Source organism: Pyrus communis, chromosome 7 (assembly GCF_963583255.1).
Source record: "Pyrus communis chromosome 7, drPyrComm1.1, whole genome shotgun sequence".
In the NCBI taxonomy this organism is placed as follows: Eukaryota; Viridiplantae; Streptophyta; class Magnoliopsida; order Rosales; family Rosaceae; genus Pyrus; species Pyrus communis.
The window spans coordinates 4,643,095-4,666,176 of NC_084809.1; the positions used below are offsets into that span (position 1 = coordinate 4,643,095).

At 35.0% G+C, this 23,082-nt stretch overlaps 2 protein-coding genes and 1 long non-coding RNA gene across 3 annotated transcripts; 1 reads left to right on the forward strand and 2 right to left on the reverse strand.

The window, feature by feature from the left end:
• Positions 1-10,401: 10,401 nt before the first annotated feature.
• Positions 10,402-11,228, forward strand: LOC137738743 (uncharacterized). Its single transcript, XR_011069052.1, has 2 exons — positions 10,402-10,577; positions 10,992-11,228. It is a non-coding gene; the product is annotated as an uncharacterized lncRNA (long non-coding RNA).
• A 5,198-nt stretch (positions 11,229-16,426) lies between these two features.
• LOC137740878 (ankyrin repeat-containing protein NPR4-like) lies at positions 16,427-18,485 on the reverse strand. The gene is made up of 2 exons (XM_068480682.1): positions 18,055-18,485; positions 16,427-17,227 (listed from the first exon to the last, which is right to left on the reverse strand). The coding sequence occupies exons 1-2, from the start codon at positions 18,424-18,426 to the stop codon at positions 16,595-16,597; spliced, it is 1,005 nt and encodes a 334-aa protein (XP_068336783.1). The 5' UTR covers positions 18,427-18,485; the 3' UTR covers positions 16,427-16,594.
• On the reverse strand, positions 18,440-22,158 carry LOC137739414 (uncharacterized). Its single transcript, XM_068478982.1, has 8 exons — positions 22,068-22,158; positions 21,643-21,980; positions 21,482-21,535; positions 20,776-21,282; positions 20,413-20,562; positions 18,839-18,943; positions 18,632-18,679; positions 18,440-18,459 (listed from the first exon to the last, which is right to left on the reverse strand). Exons 2-8 carry the CDS (start codon positions 21,971-21,973, stop codon positions 18,440-18,442), a joined length of 1,215 nt encoding a protein of 404 aa, XP_068335083.1. The 5' UTR covers positions 21,974-21,980; positions 22,068-22,158.
• Between the last annotated feature and the right edge of the window lie 924 nt (positions 22,159-23,082).

A 23,082-nucleotide genomic window follows, 5' to 3' on the forward strand; every position in this document is an offset into this window, starting at 1 on the left:
AACCACCATAACCCACATTGGCACCACACCATACCCTCACTATTGTCGCTACCATCAACATCACCGTTATGATCTACAACAATCTATGACTGTAAATTTGTAGCCACCATGCCTTACTATTGGCACCATCACCATACCTCCATTATTTTTGCTGCTATGACCACCACTCCTACCGCCAACGCTATCATCAAACCCCTAATACCATGTACATTTATGTCATTATACATACTAGAACACTTTTCAAATTAATATTTATCAAAATGAAATGCTAGAGAGACCCTTTTTTTTTTTGGGAACAAATGATAATATTTACACTAATGGGATGGGGGAGTGGGCTAAGCCTCACAATGGACTAGCCATAATAACATGTTTCAAATTCGCATTTGACAAGAATCAAACATATGACCTCTTTTTTACAAGTGAAAAGGAATAACATTATACTGTAATACTAAGTGGCGAGACCATTTTTAATTTTTTTTTTTTTAACAAACGATATTATCTACACTAAAAGAGTGGGGAAAAGTGATGAGACCATCTATTTAAACCATATTTTGTAAACCATATGAATTGATTATTGATGATTAGATTATACTTAAGTACTAATTAATGTGTTTATTTTTTATTGGTGACACATCACATGATTTGTAAATTTTGTTTAAAAAATTGATCTACCTAGTATCTTTTACAAATTTTTTTTTACACTTATTAAAATATAAAAATTCACCAAACAAGAAGAATCATAAATATAAAGTGAAGTCGGTTGATTTTTTATTTATTTATTTTTTTTGTAAAAATCTAAGTGCATGATAAGGTGCATGATAGGGAGTGTGATTAGAGAGAGACTTTTCCAATAGAGAGAGACTTTTCCAACTCCAAACCTAATAATTATACCCGAACTTGTTCATATTTTTTGGTAAAAGTTTTGACATGTACGAGAAACACTTAGCTCCCATGTTCCACGGTTCCACCTTCTTGTCAAAACGCAGTACGCAACACCTCCACGGTCGATATCAGACACGATTTTTTTGGACACACTCCCTCGTCTCCGCCACTGTAATTTCCCACAACAGAGACGATTCCTTGGATCGACCAAAAAAAGTACACGACTCTTTTGGACAGACTCTCTAGTCACCCATTGCTAGAAGTCTCCACAACAGTAATCAGATATAATTCTTTCATTTCTTTCTGGCCATAGTCAAGATCTTTGCTCCCCACAACCACAGACAATGTGGTTGATCGATTACGTGTCGGTTTAGATATCATAAAATAATACGGGACCGCCATTGCATGATTATCGTGCATTCACACGAAAGAAAGGCCGATCCATTTCTCATTGGTCAAGAATGTCGTATTTTTTGTTTATTATCTTTTCCCAGGACAAAATGATGGCCATTGCAATATCCGCGAGCGACAATTCATATCATATTCTCTAAGGAATGAGTGGTGCGAGGAGTGCATCAATCATGATTCACGATTCATACACCTTTTCAGAAATGCAGAGTATACTGCGCATAGTCCAGTGATTGATAATACTTTTTTTGGGTAATTATACTAAAATACTTTAATATAGATCAAATCATAATCTTATATCTTATATTTTTAAAATTACAATAACACATATCATCTTATGAATTTGTTATTAGATATCTGTTAATTTATTTATTAAATGAGGTGTGGCTCATCCCTTAATCCAATTGAATAAAAATATTTAAATATTAAAAATTAAAGATTAATTTTTTAAATATTTTTTATAAAAAAAATTAGGACCCATCTCTACAAACCTATTACCCTCACCCTTCTTCCCCAATTCATCGGTCTCCCCGCAACCCTCACTCCTTCATCATCACAACCTACTACCCCACCGCCTCCCACGTCCAAGACTAGACTCACCACCACCATCCCACCCACCTATTTTTCATTTAAGGAATCCACGTGGGGGACTGGATTGGCTCAACCCACTTCCTGGGCGAGCTTCTCAAGTGAGTTTACGGCAAACTTCGACGACAAGCACCATCGCCACTAAAGGTGGAATTTTTTGCCAAATTATCATTCCAATCGAATTACTATATCAAAGTTGTGCAAAAAAATTTGTACCATTAGTAATGATACGGTACTGTACCATACATTTTCGGTACGGTAATGGTTTTCAAAACAAAACCATTACCAGTGCTATACCGTACTGTACCACTACTATTAATATTATATCATTCATTTATTCATTTATATATATATATATATATATATATAATTAGGTATTATTATCATTATATATGAACGTTATATTTTTTTTCCCTAGTCACTTATCCAATCATCTCACCCTCTAACTTTTACTTTTCTAATAAAAAATCTAAGCCTTCTTGCTCTATGACTCTTCATTTTTCGCTCATCTAGCCATCGGCTTCATATATGTTGCTCCCGTTCCGGCAACTCTCTCTCTCTCTTCGTAGTCCATCTCATCTTCTCCTTCATCAAATTGGGATGTCTTTCTTCCTGGCTTCGTCTATCAAGTTAATTTATGTACAATTTTAAAGAATATAGAGATGAAATTTAGGAATCTTTGTATTATTTTTTTTAGGGATGTTCAATTCTTTTAGCAATTCTTCCATCTATTTACTCTTGTTTCTTAAATGAATCTCTATAAAATTCTCATAATTAAATAAAAAAGTTTTAGAAATTCAAAGATAGTGGTCAAAACACGTTTGGACCTTGAATTGGATTGAAAAATAAATAAATAAATAAAATTTTGGTTCAAAGGAATAGTCCAAAACAAAGTAGTAATTACCATTATCATACCATACCAACCGAACTATTTAACATGCTGAAATTCGGTATACTAAAAATTTGACACAATAATTATAATAGACTTTTTCATACTAAAAATTTGGTATGATAATTGGTATTTTAGTACTGTAATCTACCAATATCACCCCTAGTCGCCACCACCGCGGTTCCACTGCTCTCGGTGCCACAAATAGGACCCACCCAGAGTTCACGCTGTTTGGTCGCCGTTCATGGTGGATAGAACTGTGGATCTCAGGACCAAGCTCATCAGGTAGTTGCCATTGGCGGTGTCAACAATCGAATCGAGAGGATTGCGAATCGCGGTTTGGCACAGTAGATGGGCAACGGTGAGTTATGAACTGCCTCTATCCATGACGATGTCGTTTTCACCACATGGGGATCGGGGGTTTGATTGCCTCAGTCTCCTCCCTGTTAGCTAGCCACGGTCTCTCCGTCGACATCGGAAAAATAACGGTATCTCTTCCCTGTAGCCAAAACTGGGCAGCAGCTCAACCACAAGAAAAAAGGGCGACTGGGCAAAGCAGCAGCTGCGCTGCGGGAGGAAGAAGAAGGAACAAACATAACCCTGGGCCAACTATGTCGTTTGGCCCCATCCTCTTCAACTTTTTTTTTTTTTAATTTCATAATTTCAAACATTTTTAAATAATAACAATTTTTTATTAATTTTTTGTCTACATGGCTCAAACATGATATTCGTATCAACAAAGTGTGGAGTCCACGTTTGTTACGTTAGTATTTAACAGAAAAATTGACAGAAAAGTTGACAAAGGTATTGCATTGCAATGAATTCTTAAATTGATGTATGATACTGCAATGTTTAAAAAATAAAATATGAGATTTTATGCGATACAAAATTAAGGGAATAAAATGTAATTTACACTATTCTTTTAAAGTGGGTATTAGGACGTCTCTTGAAAGCTTTATGCTAGTTCTCATCCATATTAAGTTAAACTTTGCATATTGAAGGACATAAATATCCAGATTTATGGATAAGTATCCTTTCATCCATCATTAGTGGCCAAGCAGCTCCAATACCTCATCCTAGTAGGATTTCGAAACCAAATCATATACAGCAGAGAAATGAAAGCCAAAAAGAAGCCTTTAGGGCAGTTTCACTTTGAAGGATTTTAGTTTGGGAATGGGGTTGGGGCAGTAACTATTCATGTGAATAGTTAACTGCTTTAACCTCTCATAAACACTCTTCATGCACCCATTTTGAACAGTAAGCAGTTAATATTTACAATGGTTATTGGTTTTCATGTATGATTCAATAATTTAATATTTATTCAACTAGAATAAGTTGATATGATTGTGTCACATGTCCATATTCTTTTTGCTCAATAATATTATGGCATTTGTGGTGAATAATGGTTTCGGTGTCTATTTCAAGATTATGATATTTTTCTAGAAATGAAACAACGAGACGAATCAAACTCATCATATCGTCACTACTGAAGATGAATTTTGGCATTTTAACTTTCGTTTAGAGGGTTAAAAACAGCTTTTTTTCTTTTAGTTTTATATTATTTTATGCATATTTTTGGTACTTTTATAACTCACATCATTGATTTCTAATAACATTTTCGGTGTCTATGCTTACACTATGTGTCCATATCAATCTTGCTGAGATTTTGGAAAAGATTTGGAATGTAGAAAACAAAGATATAAAAACTTGTAATAGAAATTGGTGTGAGGAATGAAGAATATGATTTAATATTTACAACAAGAAATAGGTTTTTAAAAGTGACTTTTTTCCGAATTTTTAATGATTTTTATCCAAAAAAAATAAAAAAATCTTAACAGTTATATTGACATGTGAAGATCCGTATTTTAAAAAAATTATATATATTTATTACATTGATATTTGAAATAATTTTATCAAACTTATACGTATCACTTTGATCATAAGTTTAAAACCTCCACAAATCCCTCCTGTACGAGCGTGATATTTTTCTTGTAGTCTTCAAATTGGATTGGTTATCCAACTGTACAATCCATCTACAAACGAGACTAGGATTCTCTCATCTCCTCTTTACAAACGAACAAGATGTCACTTGCACTCAACTGTAGAACTCTAATTCATTTAGTCGTGTGTCAGTCCATAAGTGTGCCACTTACATTACTTAGCCCACTATCTTTTGGCTGGACAGATACGTGCAAGTTAATATTCGTCCTTATATTGTGTTTTAACTTAGTTCCTAAGTCTAGTGGCCGACCTATGCAAGTGTAACTAACTCAAAAATATAAATCCACCACCAAAAAAATAAAATTAAATAAAAAAATTAAATAAAATTAAGAAAACTCATAAATGTAAATATAAATATTTTAGTTGGATTTATTTGTAGGATTCAAGAACATAGAGTGGCATCTTTTTACAAGCTTCTTAAAAAGTAGAAATCCAAAATTAATAAAGATCACATAGGAACTTAAACCGCGTTTTCTGTTCACACCGAACATTCTTCATCTATACACAGAAATAAATATGTCGATAACAATTGGAACATTAGCAAGCAAAATACTTGTAATAACAATTTATGGTTTTCCGTCAAGCGTAATGTAAATAGAACAACAAAAGACAAGCATCATGGAGGGCAATACATAAAAAGAGGGTGGAAAGGCTTATTATCATTTTTGTAGGCAAAGATCTGCATAATTATCTCTATGAATAACGTGGCGTGAGAATCTCCAAAAATATGCATTACTGAAGTGGTAGAAGAAAAAAGTGAGAATATTGCATCTGAAACTATAAATGTTGTGAATACCATTTTAGTTAAGAATGTAGAAAGACCTATCTTTTCATCATTTCCATCAAGAACTATAAATGCTGCAACGAACGTTATGGTGACAATAAGCTCACCTACAACTGTAGAAGAATTGTTGTTTTCTTCATTGAATTTTCTACCCATTTCCCCATTATTTTATGATTCTTCGTAAATACTTCTTGTGGTGTCATATTATTTTTGTTTACATATTTACAATCCTTAGGACCAAGAATGCTCTCCACCTCCTACATTTTTGGCATCAAAATATTTTTAGAGATGTGACTGTGATATCCGTATCTCCTCATGTAATAAATCCTTGAGCATTTGCCGTCTGAAACACCACATAACCCAAATCATTAGTTAAGTTACACATAGGAGGATAGTCATAGAGTCATAGTATGTGCAAGTAATGACTTCCCTTTTAATTTCAAACTTTTCCTTGTGCAAAAAGTTTTTTATTTATTTTTAAGGAAGTAATTTTTGCATTTTTGTTAGTTTTAAGAATAAATCAAATGACAAAAATAAGTGAATGAGTAAATGAGAGTGAACTATAGCCACCAAAATATATACAAACAATATATAAGGAAAATAATATATATATATATATATATATATTGTTATAAAATCGACGGTGTGTGCAATTGAATAAATGAAACAAGGCACAAAATTTACAAGGTTCCTCTACAATCAATGCGACTGAAGTATGTCCTCGGGGCAGCAGTGGTGCTTTCATTATAATTTAGAATAATAGAAGTACAAAAATAACTCTCTCTTTTATCTCTTCTCCTCTTCCTCTCTTTTCTCCCTTCCTCTTACTTCTTCCTTTGATGTTGTGTGGAGTTTGTATTTATATAGAAAATAGGAGTCGTAGGAAGCAAGCTTCGGTAGACAGTGGAAGGGCAACTTGCCCATTATTTAATTATATCTACTGTTCTACAACATTCCCCCTTGGATGACCACAAGTCTTCGATTGACTCGTTAAAATTTGGATCTATTTTTGGATGCTCCCCCTGATGAGTAATACCATATATGTTGTGCTTGTTGATTTTCCACAAGTTTGTTCTTCAATTGAGCTGGAGAGCCTTCTGGTTTCCTCCAAAGGTCTGAATTTACTTCATTTATCTAGAGCTAAATTTGATTCAATGGTGGTGGAGAACAGAGGTCGAGATGCTTTGTTGAAAATGCATTCTCGGAGATAAGGAAGAGTTAGGTATTCTTGCAGGTTTGCCTTGTTGCGGAGAATAGAGGTCGACATATATAGGGATTTCCCAATAGCAAGTAGTGGTGATGTGTCTTTACTCTTGTCAACAATTGTGGTGTAATTAGAATGATTTACGCATTTTCAACTTTGTCAGAGATCTTTAACAAAGTTGCATGTAATATCCGAAAAGCTGAGATTGTGTTTGAAAAGTACCAAAAAGCTTTATTCAGGAAAATCTGGCTTTTGAAATTCGAAGAGTGGTGCCTCTTCGATCTCTGAACAAGTGGCTTTGTTGCCTCTTCTTTTATAGAGACATCAATTGTGTTCAAGAATATGCTCAGAAAGTTGCTGCCTGTAGAAATTTTCCCATTTTGAACTTTTGAGATTTTATTTGACCTCATTTTGCTTTTATCATTTCTGAAAAATGACTTGCCCATCTAACATTTGCTTAGATTTAAGTCTTATGAGTGATATAAATGAGCCGCGTCAGGATACCGTCTTTCTTATCTTCTAGTGGTCCTCTTACAGTTGAGGACTTTGTGATGAAGAATAACATAACCGCTACAGTGGTAGTTAGGAATCTTTTCACTCTAAAAGATAACATAATTCTTTCAAAATGGTCTGATGAGTCAGTCGTTCAAGACTTCTTGGCTCTCAGTGTTCAATGTATGGGCTCTGTATCCAATATGGGTCAACCCCTACTTGCTCAAACTTGCCAAGTTGAATTATTGATGGCTGATGTGGCAAGTCTTAGACAAGAGATCATAGGGCTCAAACACGAGAATAGAGAATTGCACGTGCTTGCCAATAATTACTCAACGAGCATGAAAAGAAAGCTCGACCAGATGTTAGAATCCAAAAGTCGGATTCAAAGTGATCACTAGAGATTCGTGGTTAGATTTCGAAGGCAACTGATTCCCCTTCTGGTGTTTTGCCAAGTACTGGGGCGCCACACGATCAATTTCCAGTGCCTCCCCATTTTGGGGTACTGCCGAGTACTGATGCTTCACATGAGCAACCTTTGTGAAGACATCATCCTGTTTGTTTGTTTTAACTCATGTATATGCATGTATCTGTAATTTCTCGGAGATATTAATAGATAAGCTTTATTTCATTTAGTGTATTGTGCTAAATACAATAAAACATATACTTCACTAAGATGTGGTAATTCTGGACCAAATATCAATTTATCTTTACCCTCACGAAGATAAATGATCATTCGTAGTGTCTACATCATTTGAGTATTCAACTCATAATCTTCAATTCATATGATTCTTTAATACCATAAACATCATGGATAAGATTTGTGTTAGCATATTGTTCGATCTGCAGCTCGAGACAATATTCCCCTCAACACTTTATAATCTTTCTTGACTCTTCAGGAGTTCTAATTTAATGTCGTTAACTATTGCGAGAGATTTTAGTATGTTGCAACAATATCATAATGATAGTACTCACTAAGGCAATTTATACCATCCATTAGTATTGAGTACATAATTCATGTTTTACCCTTCGGGAGCTTAATTCAAGCACTTTGAATCATTCAGTGATTTTCCTTTGGAATTTATACAAAGCAATTTGCTTCCATGTATACTTGAGGGATTTACTTATCGAGATATGATGTGAGCGACTCACAACCCTTCGTATATAATTCTCCATTCATATGAACTCGTTTACAAGAGTATAATTTTAGGTTTCAATTAGTAACCTTGTGTCATATCATGCGAGTGTATTTCACTGTATTACAAAGGTCCATTTTTCCACGTTCTTACAAAATTGTAATGGAATTGTCTTTCTCCATTTTTGGCCAATAATTTTTGTTGACGAAAATGAACAGGACTCAATATCAACACAGCTCATTGATGAATTTAGTAGCTACTTGTAAAAACCAAAATTACCATTGGTTATCATCAATCCGTGATCCCATATTCTCATATGCATGTGCATGCATAAAAACTTTTCATTTCTTTTGGATATCCATTGCCTCTTCAAGCACGTTATATTATCTCTTCCAGGATAATCGTAATTTAGAGAATATGGATCATAACCTCTTCTTGAGCATTATAGAGCTTGGATTTTAATCTCCACTTTCAGGAGTTAAGTCAGTGGAACCTCTATGTTTACCATGCTTCATACATGAGGCATCAACATTTCCATGTCTGCAGATTATTCTCTCTGGGACGTATATCTATGCGGCGACTGTCATGCTTCTGGCATGCAACAGTTATGCTTCAAGAATGCAATAGTTCAGTAGTGTCATATTCTTCTTCTTTCAAATGACTAAACCTTTTGAGTCTGAAGGTCTGCCACGCTTCAGGCGTGCAACAGATAAATCATTTGCTGCCTCACTATATTGTCCAACGAGGACATCAATTCTTATAGGCACATTTGCAGCAAGTATATGTGATTTCATCACTTTTGTTGCATCATTAAATGCATCTGGCATTTGATTGATACATCGTTGCATCATTCAATTATTCTTACTTCATTTTCATGTTGATTACTTCGTGAATCAAAATAACACAAATTCTCTTCGTTATTTTGGAACAGTTTTTTCTCATTATTCTTCTGGAACGATATTTTCTCCCCCTAACGGTGGGAAAATTGTCTTACCAAAATGACAGTCTGCAAACCACACAGTAAATATATCCCTAGTCAAGAGTTCCAAATATTGAATGATAAATGGTGTTCAACATCAATGCCCAATCGGCGATGATGCATCATTTCAGCACGTTGTGGCAGTGCAATAAGCATATAGATAACACATCCAAAAACTCGTAAATGTATAATGTTTGGCTTGTGCCCAAACATGAGTTATACTAAGAAGTATTGATGGTTGGCAACAGGTCTCAACCGAACTAATAATGCATTATGTAAAATAGCATGTACCCATGTAAAAACTGGCAATTTTGTTTTCGTGAGCAGAGCGCGGTTAATCAATTTCATTTGTTTAATAAATGCTTCTGCTAAACCATTTTGAGTATGGACATGAGGAACTTCTGGTCGTTATTTAATAGTCTATAGACTGAGACTCTTATGGCCTTTATTACGGTTAAGTTAAGGCACTATGACACTTCAAACTTCTGTACTCATCAAGGAACTTTATGTCCTAATCTTGAGGATCAAGGGATTTCATGCTCGATTTTTTTGTATGATGGAACTTCGGGTCCAATCATTTTATAAGATGAGGATCAAGAAATTGCAAGTTCTGATCTGATCAAGGAATTTCAGGTTTTGTATATACTCATCGTAACAAAAGATAAATACAATACGTAAATTAAAGAAATAGGTGGTAATTTCAGCCGTAGTAAATAAATTGCATTTAAGTAAATAAAGCTTATGACAATGTATTTAATTCAGCACCATTCACATAAATCAAAACTTAAAGTAATAGGCGGTAAAACCGTCAATGTTAAATAAATTGCTTTAAAGTAAATAAAATTTGTAAAAGAATTTTAAGCCAACACCATTCACATAAATAAAAAGTATCATACCCTTTTTTTATTTTTTTATGTCGGCACCCTTTCAAACCTTTTCTTCCTTTTTATTTATTATTTCCTTGGTGCTGATGCATCATGTTCCCTCTTCCTTTTTTTTATTTTTTTTATTTTTTTATTTATTTTTAATTATTTATTTTCTTTGTTATATTTTCAAAAGGTCCCATTGCTTTTGCCTTATCCTTCAGCTCCTCCACATAATACTTCTTCCTCTGCTTAGAAAGTTGAGCACTTTCTTTGTTTCTCATCAGTCTCGCCTTCCTCGTTCAGTGGTGTCCTTAGAGGACATATCAGCAATAAAAGGAGCAACAATAGGTGCATCGCCCAACCTTCTTTTGTTTCATACCCTTTATTTTTATTATTGTTTCACAGTTCGAAGTCATTTTAGTTACCCAGGAAATAATAGTAACAATAAGTTCCAATTGGTGTTCCTCCTCCGATGAGTTTCGAAAACGTCGAAACGGTTCCCATAAGTTTTGGAGTTAATAGCGTCTGCAACTTTGAGAATATCAAACCGTTAGATTTAGTTCAAATTTTAGTATGATATGGATAAGAGGATACCGAACAACTTTTGTGAAGAAACAATTTCGATCTGAGTTACCGAAATGGAGTTTTGGTACTCATAAGATGCCTGTTCAATTTTCTGCGGAAATTGGAAACTAGTTTGGTATTTCAGGCATCTGTGATGATTGCACCGTTGGAATTTTCTGAAAATTTGATATGTTGTAGGTACTAGGCAGATGAACAACTTTGAAGAAGAAAGTATTTCAATCCGATCTCTGCAAGTTGGAGTTCTGACGCTGTTTACATGGCTGTCAAATTCTCTACGAATTTTGAATTTGTACTCTTTTGCTTCTGCAAAGGATGATATACAATCATACCACAACATATATATATTTGCTTCAGGAAAATCAGTAGTACAAAGATTTTAAGATGAAATGAAAAGATTTTCTTATTTGTGAGATTCCAGGTGACAGAGGTGAACATGATTTGTGACGTTGTGCTTTCCACTGACACGAGAGCTTCTCATGTTGTAAAATCGATGGTGTGTGCAGTGGAATAAATGAAACAAGGCACAAAATTTACGAGATTCTTCTACAGTCAGTGTGACTGGAGTACGTCCTTCGGGCAGCAGTGATGCTTTCATTATAATTTAGAATAATAGAAGTACAAAAATAACTCTCTATTATCTCATCTCCTCTTCCTCTCTTTTCTCCCTTCCTCTTACTTCTTCCTTTGATGTTGTGTGGAATTTGTATTTATATAGAAAATAGGAGTCGTAGGAAGCAAACTTCAACAGACAATGGAGGGGCAACTTACCCATTATTTAGTTGATATATATACGGATCAGGATCTTCCATTGGTCATTGGATATATATATATATATATATATGAATCAGGATCCTCTCCTAAGCAAATGGTGAGGATCCTATTGATCAAGCTCATCGGGCCATTCAAATTTTATCCAACGACTATAAACATGAGGCTCTTCTAAAAGTTATAATAATTGTAGCCGTTAGATAAAATTTGAACGGCTCGATGAGTCTGGTCAGGAGGATCCTCACCATTTGCTTAAGAGAGGATCCTTATCCTATATATACCTACTAAATATATATACACGCACACAGGGGTAGATTTACATTGAGAGTTCGGAAACAATATATGTGAAGGTTTTTTGAGGACTCTCTGGATGTTTGGTATGGTTTTTTTTTTTTTTTGTGCCTACTAAGTGGTTGATAGAATGTCAGCTAGGCATTTCCCAACAGGTTGTGTCGAAAGCACTCAACAAATTCTCTCGATATTACTCATCAGATTGCTTCAGCATATATCGGTATCTGTTGATATGTGCAACATGATTTGGCCGACACAATAAGCCTATAAATTATTTGACGAAATGCCTGAGTGAATAAACTAAAAAAAAAAAATTGCGCACTTCACGCTCTGTTTCTATTTAAAAACTTGTACTTTAACACTAAAACCTTCCAAAATTTGAATCCTAAATTCGTCGGTACACACGCATACTATTATTTAGAGAATATATATTACAACAACAAGAAGTAAAAAGAGGAGCCACATCACTTTTTGAGGAGGAATCCTCCACAATATTCAAGGGACAAGAATTGTCAGCTCTCTCGTGCCCTCTTGTTTTGTGTGGTCACGTTTAAGTCACGTCAACATTTTATATTGTTTTTCTTTAATAGAGATAATAGGACAAAAATAAATAGTAATATAAAATGTTGACGTGACTTAACCGTGACCACACAAACAGGAAGACACCGGAAGTGGGAGGGCAGACAATCTTTGTCCATCTTCAAGATGCCAAATCTGTGATTTCAAAAACATTATATTTACCATAAATGGGTTTTTTTTCGTACTAGGTTTTTTTTTTTTTTTTTTCATACTCATCTATGTCTATTACTTTGCTTGTTCTCTTTTCTTATAAAAATATTACTCTTATCATATTTTTATTAATTGTACCACTTTTCTAATAAAAATGAGATCGACTTGTATTGATGATCCTATCTCTATTAAAAATAATAATACACTTATAAAAAAATGTAATACTTGTAGCGTTACTCATTTCACATTTGTCAGATTACTCGTTAATATATCTAGTAACTACAGTACTACGCATGTCAAAAAAGCGAAGGAACTGGACTGTAAACAATAAAAATGTAATACTTGTAGTGTTACTCGTTTCATATTTGTCAGATCACTCATTAATTATATGTAGTAACTACAATCTACTACGCACATCAAAAAAGCAAAGGAACCGGGCTATAAACAATGGAACACATATGTGAACATATAATTCATATAAAAATTGGAACATAGATGTGAACATTTTCCATCAATAGGAATATAACTGTATGTCGGTTTAAAACAATTTGAGATTGTATTGGGTTTGGCTCGTGTTTGATTTGTCACACCTTGGCTCATGATGATCGGTTTTATAAGAAACAAGCCATACTTGAACATTGGTATGTTTGAATCATAGTAGCTTGTATTTGTTATGAGATAACCTGAATTGGGTTCTATTCAAGAAGTTTATCCATCCACACCACACATTAATGATAGTCTGATTGCCTTTCATATACAGCTTTGGTATCACATGATGCAACAACGTACTTTTAACCCTCATGTCAAACGGCACGCCAAATCAAAGTTAGTGGCCCTAAAGAGTGCATCTGTGGGAGCTAGAAGTTAGATGAGCCAGTTAGGTGTTTTAAATCTTTGATCACTTTCCACTTGACCAACCCCTTGGGGTTATCATATTCAAAATTTTACTATTAAACAATTATGTTTACTTTTTTTCCTTAAATTAGATTTGACTATATTCAGTTCTGTTTGTTTATAATGTGGAGATCCATGTCATGTCCCCTCATATTCTTGTGTTTTTAAAGAAACTACAGGTATGATGACTTGGCCTCCTACCTGGTTTCCAATCATCAAAAGTAAACACGTTTCTATGACTATCTTAAAGTGTATGTTCGGAAATTTTGTGTTATAGTAGTTGTGTACTATTTATTATTTTATTAAAATGCGTTGTCCTTTTTTTTATATTTTTTTGTCAAAGGTAATTTCATTACCGTTAAACAACAAACTTAATTACATAAGGAGGCCCAAATATACAAGATAAGCACACAACAAAATAGGACCCCAAAAGTAACCCAAAAAGAGCCCAAACCGAGTGTTGAGACCAAAACAGAGAAACCACACACACTCCGTAGAAGCCTGCCACCAGCTGCGCAACGGAACGCCGCAATCCACGACTTCAACTCCCGCCTGAAATCAAGCCGAGCAAAGCCCCATCAGTGGAAGAACAGAAGACTCGATCATCCTCCAAAGAGCACTCTAGAAATTGCAGCCGCCAATCAAAGACCCAAACAATGGAAGCTAGTGGGAAGAAGCAACCCACAAGCAACAGTGCTAACTTAGGCACACAGATGGAAGGAGGTGGTGCAAACACCCGAGCCGGAGCTCTACGCACTCTCCAAGAGTGAGGTGGAAGAGAATCGGGAAGAGGGATGGACAACAGAGAGGGGAAGGAAAGGGAAAACGGAAAGGAAATAGGAAAGGGAATGCAACGAAAAGAGGAGAAGCATCAGGGAGGATGGACAACAAAGAGGGAAATGAGGGCTGAGGACAGAAGAAAGGCAAGAAAGGGTACAGGAAAGGGGCGAGCAGGCCAAAAAGCAAAGGAAGAAGCAGACTGAAAAGAAAGGAAGTAAAAGGAAATAGGAAGGAGAAGGAAAAGGGGACTGCCACCGACCCAAAGCATAACTAGGGTCGGCGGCTACGAGATCGACGGAATCGGGAAACTCTCACACACCGGTGAGAAGAACTTTCACGAAGGAAATGGCTCAAAACAGCTTAAGCTTGGTATCAAGCTTGAGTTTATAGGCTAACTCAAGCTCAGCTCGATTCAGAAGAAAGTGAAGCCTGGCTTGAGCATAAAAAAAGTTTAAATAAACCAAGTTTGGTAGTACTATTATGGAACAATTTACCAAGGCATTAACAAAAACTAAATTGCATTGCAGACATGTAAAATACCTGAGGAAATGTGACCCGTGAAGAATCAAGGAGTCTCGGGGAGATGAGGGATATATCACTTGAAAATCACTCAACTAGGAGTAATAGATTCGCTCAATGTCATTAATCATGGATTCACTCATATGATCAAGCTAAACGCTTGATTTTAGAAGGAAGAGACACTCATTCACTTCAATTGCACACAGTAAATACATTTTTCAATTCATTTAAGTCTGTCCAAACTTACATATAAAGCCCTTTAAATAGGAAGATATATTTCATTGATATAAGAGATAATTAAATCTAAAGAAAACATAATACAGTTACAATGCAACCTAATAAAAACCATGACTTTGATAAATGAGAAGCCACCGATATCCATATTTAATATAGGGACCATACTTATATTGTAATGTACTGCATCATATTCATCTTCTTGAAAAACTCTTCCTCAAGTTTTATTTGAGTAAACTTCAAGCCAAATTGCGAAGTGTAGCAACTATTCTTTCTTGCAATGCTTTGTTTTCTTCTTCGAACTTACAAACAAATTTGTTGCATAGAATGTACGGAAGTTGGCAATCTCTTGAACTCAAACTATATTATTAGGATACCCAAAGAGTGCAATTAAAATTTAAAACACTTAATAATTCATTTCTTTCACTCAACCTCTTGTTGATGGTAGTATGTATAAAATCCCACCAGACTGTATCATGGAATTGAAACTAAGCAAAAGTTTGTGCTACCTTTGTCCATACGTTGGTGATGATTTGTTGTCTTGTGTCCAAATTTGAATGCCATCTCCAAATTGTGACCATCATGACCTTCATAGATGGACTCCTACCGCATTTTTTTGTTTGAATATTTACATACTTAAAAGGAAGCGTTGCAATCCTAATTAGGTTAGGAAGATGATTGTCTAAATCCTATTGAGACTCTATTATATTTTTTAGAATGTGTCCTATTTTAGTTGTATTACCTAAAGGGTAAGGGATTTACCTTCTCTCCTACTATAAATAAAGACACAATGAGGTTAGATAACGCATACCTCAGAACCAAATCTCTCTCTCTTTCTATGTGCATCACACCTCTCTCTTCTCTATAATTCTTCAGTTAAATAGGCTTACAACAATATATTAATTGTCTATATAAGGGTGGCAGACCTCTGCTATCACAAAAAGATAACGCTCACCGATTGACCAAGACCCATTTTCAGTTGAGCATTGTGAATCTGACATAAAGGAGGACAACTTTGAAGATCATATATGGTTTCTTCTCATATATGATTTCTTCATCGGCTTCTACAAGTTATATTATTCTCACAAACACCACACCAAAACAAGATTTCTTCTCGCTCAAAAAGTCCCAAGAGCATTTAGTACTGAACTAGATTGGTATATTTCATCGTTGCTAGCCTGCATGAAATAATGCAATGTCTGAGTGTTTTTCAGTCACGACCTTTGCAAAACAGATGCTTTGATGCAAACAGTTTATAAACAGGGACTCCCTTTGCACCATCATCCAATTCATCCCTAAAAATTCTACAAAGGATTTTTCAACAATGTTCTTATCGTATTTTCTTTTCATATATGGGTAGGATTTGCCCATAAACAAAAACTGAATTTCATGCCAATACGGAGATTGAAGTTGGAGTTTATTACCAAATCCGGAACGCGTACATTAATTATACATTCTTTAGGCCCAAAAACAGAAAGAGCGTACATAAACCATTTATCATTATTCTTTAAACAAATCCTTAAAACTTCCTCAAAAGTGACCAAAACAAATATCAAACAAAATGACTAAAACAGTCTAAGAGAGCTGAAAGGCCAAGGTTTGCCTTTTTCGTTGGCCACAAATATTCCAGCTCCGTAAGTAGAAATGAAGATCTCAACAAGGTGGGAAAATTGCATCCATACGAAGGAGACAATCGGAACACTAGCAAGTAAAATGATCGGAACCACTATCCACTCTTTTGCTTCCAGCATAAGAAAAAGGGTAGAAGAAAACGCAATCACCATGGTAACCATAGAGGAGAAGAGAGTGAAAAGTCCTATAACCATCTTTGTTGGCAATGATTTAAGAAAATCATCTTCATCATAACGTGAGTTGAGGATCCCTAAGAATGTTACCACCGAAGTTGTGGAAGAAAAAAGTGAAAAGACATCAGCAACTATAAAGACCATAAAGATCCTTTTATTTAAGAACACGGGATAGCCTGCCTTGGTTCCACCAGGAACTGAGAATACTGCAATAAACATGATTGTAACAATAAGAGCACCTACAACCGTACAAGAAGTTGCTGTTGCTTTCATTGATCTTTCACCTTCGTTTGCCAATTCCTTGTGGTTCTTAGTAAATAGATCACGGGCAGTCATGACATCTGTATAGTTTACAACTTCAAGAAACTTGGCAGGCACAATTTTCTCCACCTCCTGCATTTCAGTGAATAGAAGAAACTCAAATTTCGTTATTTAATTTATTTTCTTCAAAGATACTTATCCCAAATAACCTAGCACTCTGAGTTCGTAACAGTAATCAAATTTTCATTCTTGTGATTTCATTTTTATTTTGGTTGTTTTTGTAAACATAACTGTGAGGATCAAACTATCAATGACTTGTCAAGCAATTACTTTATTCTCGAGTAACTTATTATTTGAATGACTTGATTGTCGAAGTGATCTTATGGCCCAATATGGTTAGAATAATAAAGTCTTAACCTCTTATTAACGCCACTTAGTACTACGATCTAGTGATATTCCTTTTCACTTGTAAGTGAGAGGTCTTAGGTTCGATTCTCGCCAATGGCGAATTTGAACCACATTATTACTAGCATATTGTGAGACTAAGCCCACATCCTCTTCCTTAGTGTAGATACATTGTTTGTTCAAATAAAAAAAAAAAAAAAAAAAAAAAACCTAAACCTCTGATTAAGCTATTACCTGGTCCCGGCTTAATTGAGAGATATCCTAATAGAGGTAATGTTTAACTAGAATACTCCAATATTGGTTTTAATGAGGCCACGTTTTAGTAGTCACTCAAGTCCTTTTTTATATAAAGATAGGGGTGTGTGGATAGCACACCCCTAAAGATATTGGTGGTGGTTGTGGACTTGTGGTGGTGGTCAAATATTGCATCAATCATAATTAGATATTAAACTCGTTATCTATGAGAGTCGAACTTAAAATTTGATTAATAGTATAGTGAAATTGAAATTGTTGATTAGAAAACAATATATATATATATAGGAAGAAATTCTAACCTTGAACCATTGTAACTCTCTCTGCATCTGCAATGCTGCACATTGGATATGTTTAAGCTGTGCAGGTGGGGATAACCTTGCTGCTGAATGTAGCAAAGTATTGTTGAACTTATCTACTCTGGATTCAGCACGAACATTCATGATTCGGATAAATTCATGGAAAAAGTTATAGACTTTTTCTTGACGGCATTCAATGGAAAACTGAAACATGCTCTTTGCATTTTCGTCATGTATCCCTAAAGCTAGGATATTTGCAGTAAACAGCTGACGGAGAAACTCATCATTCCCATGTTCAACAGCTTTGAAGAGTGCTGTTTGTACGGAACTTCCTTGCATTTGTTTAAGGCTTAAACCTTCTGTCATTTTGCACATGCCTTGTAAAACTTCAAGAGATTGAACATGGATCTGTTTCAATTTGTATATGTGATCGATTCCTAGGTTGACATAGAAAAATTATTAATCATTAAATTTCAAAAAGTACGACCAAAAGTGAAAGAACAGAATAACGGAGTGTTGACATGAAGTATTACCTAAATTTGATTAAAAAAAAAAAAAAAAAAAAAAAAAAAAGCATTACCTAAAAGTTTATGGAGATTTGAGACGAGCCCTCGCAGTAAAGCCATAACTACATTGCAAATACAAAGATGTTTGCATTAGCTATTCAACGAATTTGTTAATTAGATCTATAACGAAGTAATTAAAAGATGCGCCTGACATAACTCTCATTTTACTATATTTGTACTGGAAAAAATGCATAGTGCCATTTCACATGGATATTACATACCCAAGCGAATTATGAGACCCCTTTGATCATTAACCGGGTCATTGGCTTGTTTTAGAACATCTATACGAACATCACGGATCCCAGAAGCATGTGGAATGTTTAAACCTATCAAGAAAATAAACACATGCATCTAATCAATGTGTAGAACCTTTCTTTTACTGTATAAATATTTATGTCTGTGAAACATTGAACCTTTTCTTTTACTGTATACATATTCATGTCCGTGTAGCTGCATACCCAAAATAAATGATTAACATAGCACGCAATGGACACTGATAAACATTAATAGTACACATTAAATTTGTTTACACTTCAATTTTACACTGAAAAGTAAACTCAAGAGGGAACATAACCCACATTATAATATTTGCCAAAATTCTAATTTAACCCATAACCCTAAACCTTAACTGCCACTACATATTGAAGTCGTGCCACTATAAAAATCATCGTATCTCACCCTAAGAAACTTGTGAAATGGATCTGTGAACTCGAACATGAAACACATTTTTATACGAGTACAGCAGAATATAAGTTTGTCTTTTTTGTCTTTTATGGTTTGTAAGGGACTTACTGGTGAAGACAAACATAAGAGACACTTAGGTTTTGGCGTGTTGTATTACTATTTCTTAACTTAAACTAGTGAAGAAAAGCATAGCGTGGAGACATAAATTAATCATGCGCAATCATAGCGTGTCAAATGGACTATAGGCTCAATTTGACAGAAATACTTTCGACATCGTGAGAAACAATCATCTCCATTAGGATAAAGCAGACCAACCCTCTTAAGGACCAGCAAAACCAACAACTAGCAGGCCCCAGGTCTCAAATCTTGCCAAGCTTTCTACCAGATTTTTCTTTTTTCTTTGAGGGACATGGTTGTCGACCCCTCGTACCTCGGCTTTGAAGGAAGTTGAGATTTCACCATAAAAATAATTGTCAATATGAGGAGTAGCTAAACCCTTGATAAGCACTTGTAAGATTTCTCCTTTCACCAATGAGGAACTTTTTACCTTCATATCATTACACGCTCCACCCCCCCCTCCCCCATGTGTGACGAGTTTTTGAATTAACCAAATACAAGAACAACACAAATTGGATGATGTTGAGCACGTGTGGCCCTTGGGCTTTACAACCTACGGGCATCTAAGCAGACAAGGGAAGGGAGAATCGTTGGCTTGCTAGCCTGCTACGACCAACTAGTAGATGACCCATGGGTCTCTTCCACTATAAATAGCTAAGTTATACAAGAAAACTGGTTTATCACAAACTATATTCAGAATTCTCTTCTGAATTTAAGTTTATCTCAAACTTTTCTAATTTAGAGATCGGAGATAGTATTTTCATCCATACATAAAATGATTTTTCATTTTTTCAATATAAGTATCAAAAAAATAAAAATAAAAATATATGGAGTTTTGAGATAAATGAAATCGCGTGAATTGTGTGCAGGTATCCTTGCATGCATGTATAACATTTAGGACATTTTGATTGAAAAACCGGCCAGTGCCCACCCGACTAAAGGGACAGAGAAATTAATCAAGTATAAAATTATAGAATAGAGTGCAATTACTAACTGTTATAAATCCATTGTTGCCAGAATGTGAGATGCGTTCCACTTAAAAAGAGAGAGGGAATACAAGCCAATTCTTGTAAAGGTGTTTTCCCGGTAGAGTTTGTAGCAAAGGCCAAGTTTGGGCAACGCTGAATTAAATCCAATGCAATATCTACAATATGGTAAAAAGACAAAGAATTACACATATGGCAAAAAATAAGTAATCAATATTTGTTAGGAAAATGCTATTTAAGCAGCAAAAATAACACATTCTCAAATACAGGTGGATCTTACATATAATGAAACGATCCACCTCAATTAGAAAGTGTGTCAGAGACTCAGAAAATGTGCACATACGAATATTGTATTTGAAACATTTAAGTACCGAGTTCTTTGGAGCTAAAACAGTGGGAAATCAGGTCAGCGCTAGTCCGACAGTTGTCTTGGGTCGACGTCAAAGCTTCCAATGGGGTAACTGAATACAGATAGCGAGCCAATTCCCATTGGCCGCCGTGACAAGCCTTAATCAGTGGGATCATATTCAGAGGATTGCATGGTATGCAAAGTAATCTCTTGTTCTTTTCGATTATGCATCTAGCCACTTCGGGTGCTATTAGCGTAGCTAGAGCTAAAGCTGTGACACCATTAGCGTCTTCTATTTCCAAGTCTTCCTCGGTCATCCATTCTATTAATTCTTTTGCCATATGTTTGTTTTCCATTGAAACTGCCATGTGAAGAGCTGTCGAGCCTGACAATGAACCTCTCTCTCTGACTGCGTCGGGATGCAAAGTAAGATAGTTCTTTGCATAATCCCAGTCACCTTTTGCAACAGCATGAATCAAGGGTTGATGATGGGGGAACTCATTGAAGTCGCCGTTAGTGTTATAATAATCTGTCAAGTAATATTTTTTTTGGTCAAAATCTGTCAAGTAATATTATATATGGATTGTTTGTTAACTAAACGTCAATAATTTGTGGATGAATTATGTATATAGTTGAAAATAAAAGATAATTAACTAAATCTAATAAAATTAAACAAGACAATAAAGATTCATGCATGCTGCATTAAAGATCACATGCATAATACGTACCCTCATTCAGCGTCAGACCGGTATTCAATTCATGTGGCATCAAGGGCACAACATCTGCATCGATCACACACGGTGATTTAAATAGAAGAAGAAAACTCGATCTTGACAGTTATATTGGGATTAACTTGGAAAGGAGACATGTAGTACGTGCGTACACGTACCTGTGTTTTCCAAGGCTTGATCGGCCGGCTTCAACTTTTCAGCCAAAGTATCCCAGGCGATTTTGGCCGTGCTAATGCCCCGGATAAAAAAATAAATATCATCCCCGCAACAACTCTGGATTGCATGTAGAACTTTGGCATTATTCTTCCTCCAAACCATAAATTCAGCTTCACCATCTTCTGGTCTAGGCGGTTCAGAGGTCCCTCCCACAACCTCCCAAAGATCTTCAGCCAACAAGTAGGTTTTAAACCGAAAACTCCAATCCTCATAATTATCATGACCAAGAACTTTAAGATTCGCAATTACACTAGGAACAACTGTAGCTCCCATGTTCAATCTGCAATTAATATAATTATTTATATAAAGTGATATTACTTCGATTGATTAAGAAAATAATGAAAGAAATCAAAATAATTAAACTCACTGCTCGATCGAGTAGTTGTAATCTTCAAAAAATAATTAATGTGCAACTATGAGTCTACGTACGAGCTTAGCTTAAGTAAATTCCCACTCTGCGCAGTTGGAGTGAGTAAACTTCTGATGTATATATGATCTATATATAGATAGCAAAATGAGCAATGAAAAAAGACTAGGCAAAAGACTCAGAAGAATATGCCCCACCAAAGAGCATCTTCAAAGGGGATGTTAAATTCTAGGGGAGAAGCTATTGTGCGTATTTGATATAAAAAATTCTTCCAACGGAAGTATAATTTGCTGACTGGATTTGATGCCTTTGTGATTAGGAGTCAAATTTGATGTCAACATCAATTTTATTTTTGATTAGTTTATGGTAGGTGAAGAAGTTTGGGTTCTAACATAAAACCAATAGGCAATATGGGAAGTAACCCAAATACTTATAAGCACATGTAAGATCTCTCATTTTCTGAATGTGTGATTGATACTCTCTATATGCTCCCTCACTTGTGGCAAATTTTCAAGTCTAGCACGTGGACAATGTAAATCAGGTGACATGGAGCACGTGTGGTTGTTGGCCTTCACACGCAGAACAATTTCCTCTTATATTATGAAGAAAGTTGAGATTCCACCATCAAATTAATTGACAATATGAGAAGTAGTCAACCTACTATGTGGGGTTGATACTATCAACAATTTCTTTAATAAATACCATTTAAAGCTCTACACAGATAAGAAAATAATATTTGACAATTTCGTTGGAGAAACAAAAAGTTTGACATATGATCATCTCCAAAGAAAAAGTGAAATTTTAAACATAATATTTGAATTTGAAAGCCTATGTGGCACTTTAATTTGTTTTTTTTAATGTATGGAAAATGCTAGGTGGACCAAATTTTTAAACCAAATTTTGTAAATCTAATGATGTGGGTCTTGATGATTAGAATATTACTTAAGTGTTGATTAACGTATTTATTTCCTGTTGGTGACACATAATTTGATTTGCAAATTTGGTTTAAAATTTT

Bases quoted from the DNA above. Each gene is read 5' to 3' on its own strand.
- LOC137740878 (XM_068480682.1), bottom strand. From the start codon at position 18,426: ATGTGCAAAATGACAGAAGGTTTAAGCCTTAAACAAATGCAAGGAAGT. The intron at 17,228-18,054 runs GTTAGAATTTCT...ACTGAAATGCAG, and splicing joins GAGAGTTACAATGGTTCAAG to GAGGTGGAGAAAATTGTGCC.
- LOC137739414 (XM_068478982.1), bottom strand. From the start codon at position 21,973: ATGGGAGCTACAGTTGTTCCTAGTGTAATTGCGAATCTTAAAGTTCTT. The intron at 21,283-21,481 runs GTACGTATTATG...ATTACTTGACAG, and splicing joins CGGTCTGACGCTGAATGAGG to ATTATTATAACACTAACGGC. The intron at 20,563-20,775 runs GTACTTAAATGT...ACCATATTGTAG, and splicing joins TTTTAGCTCCAAAGAACTCG to ATATTGCATTGGATTTAATT.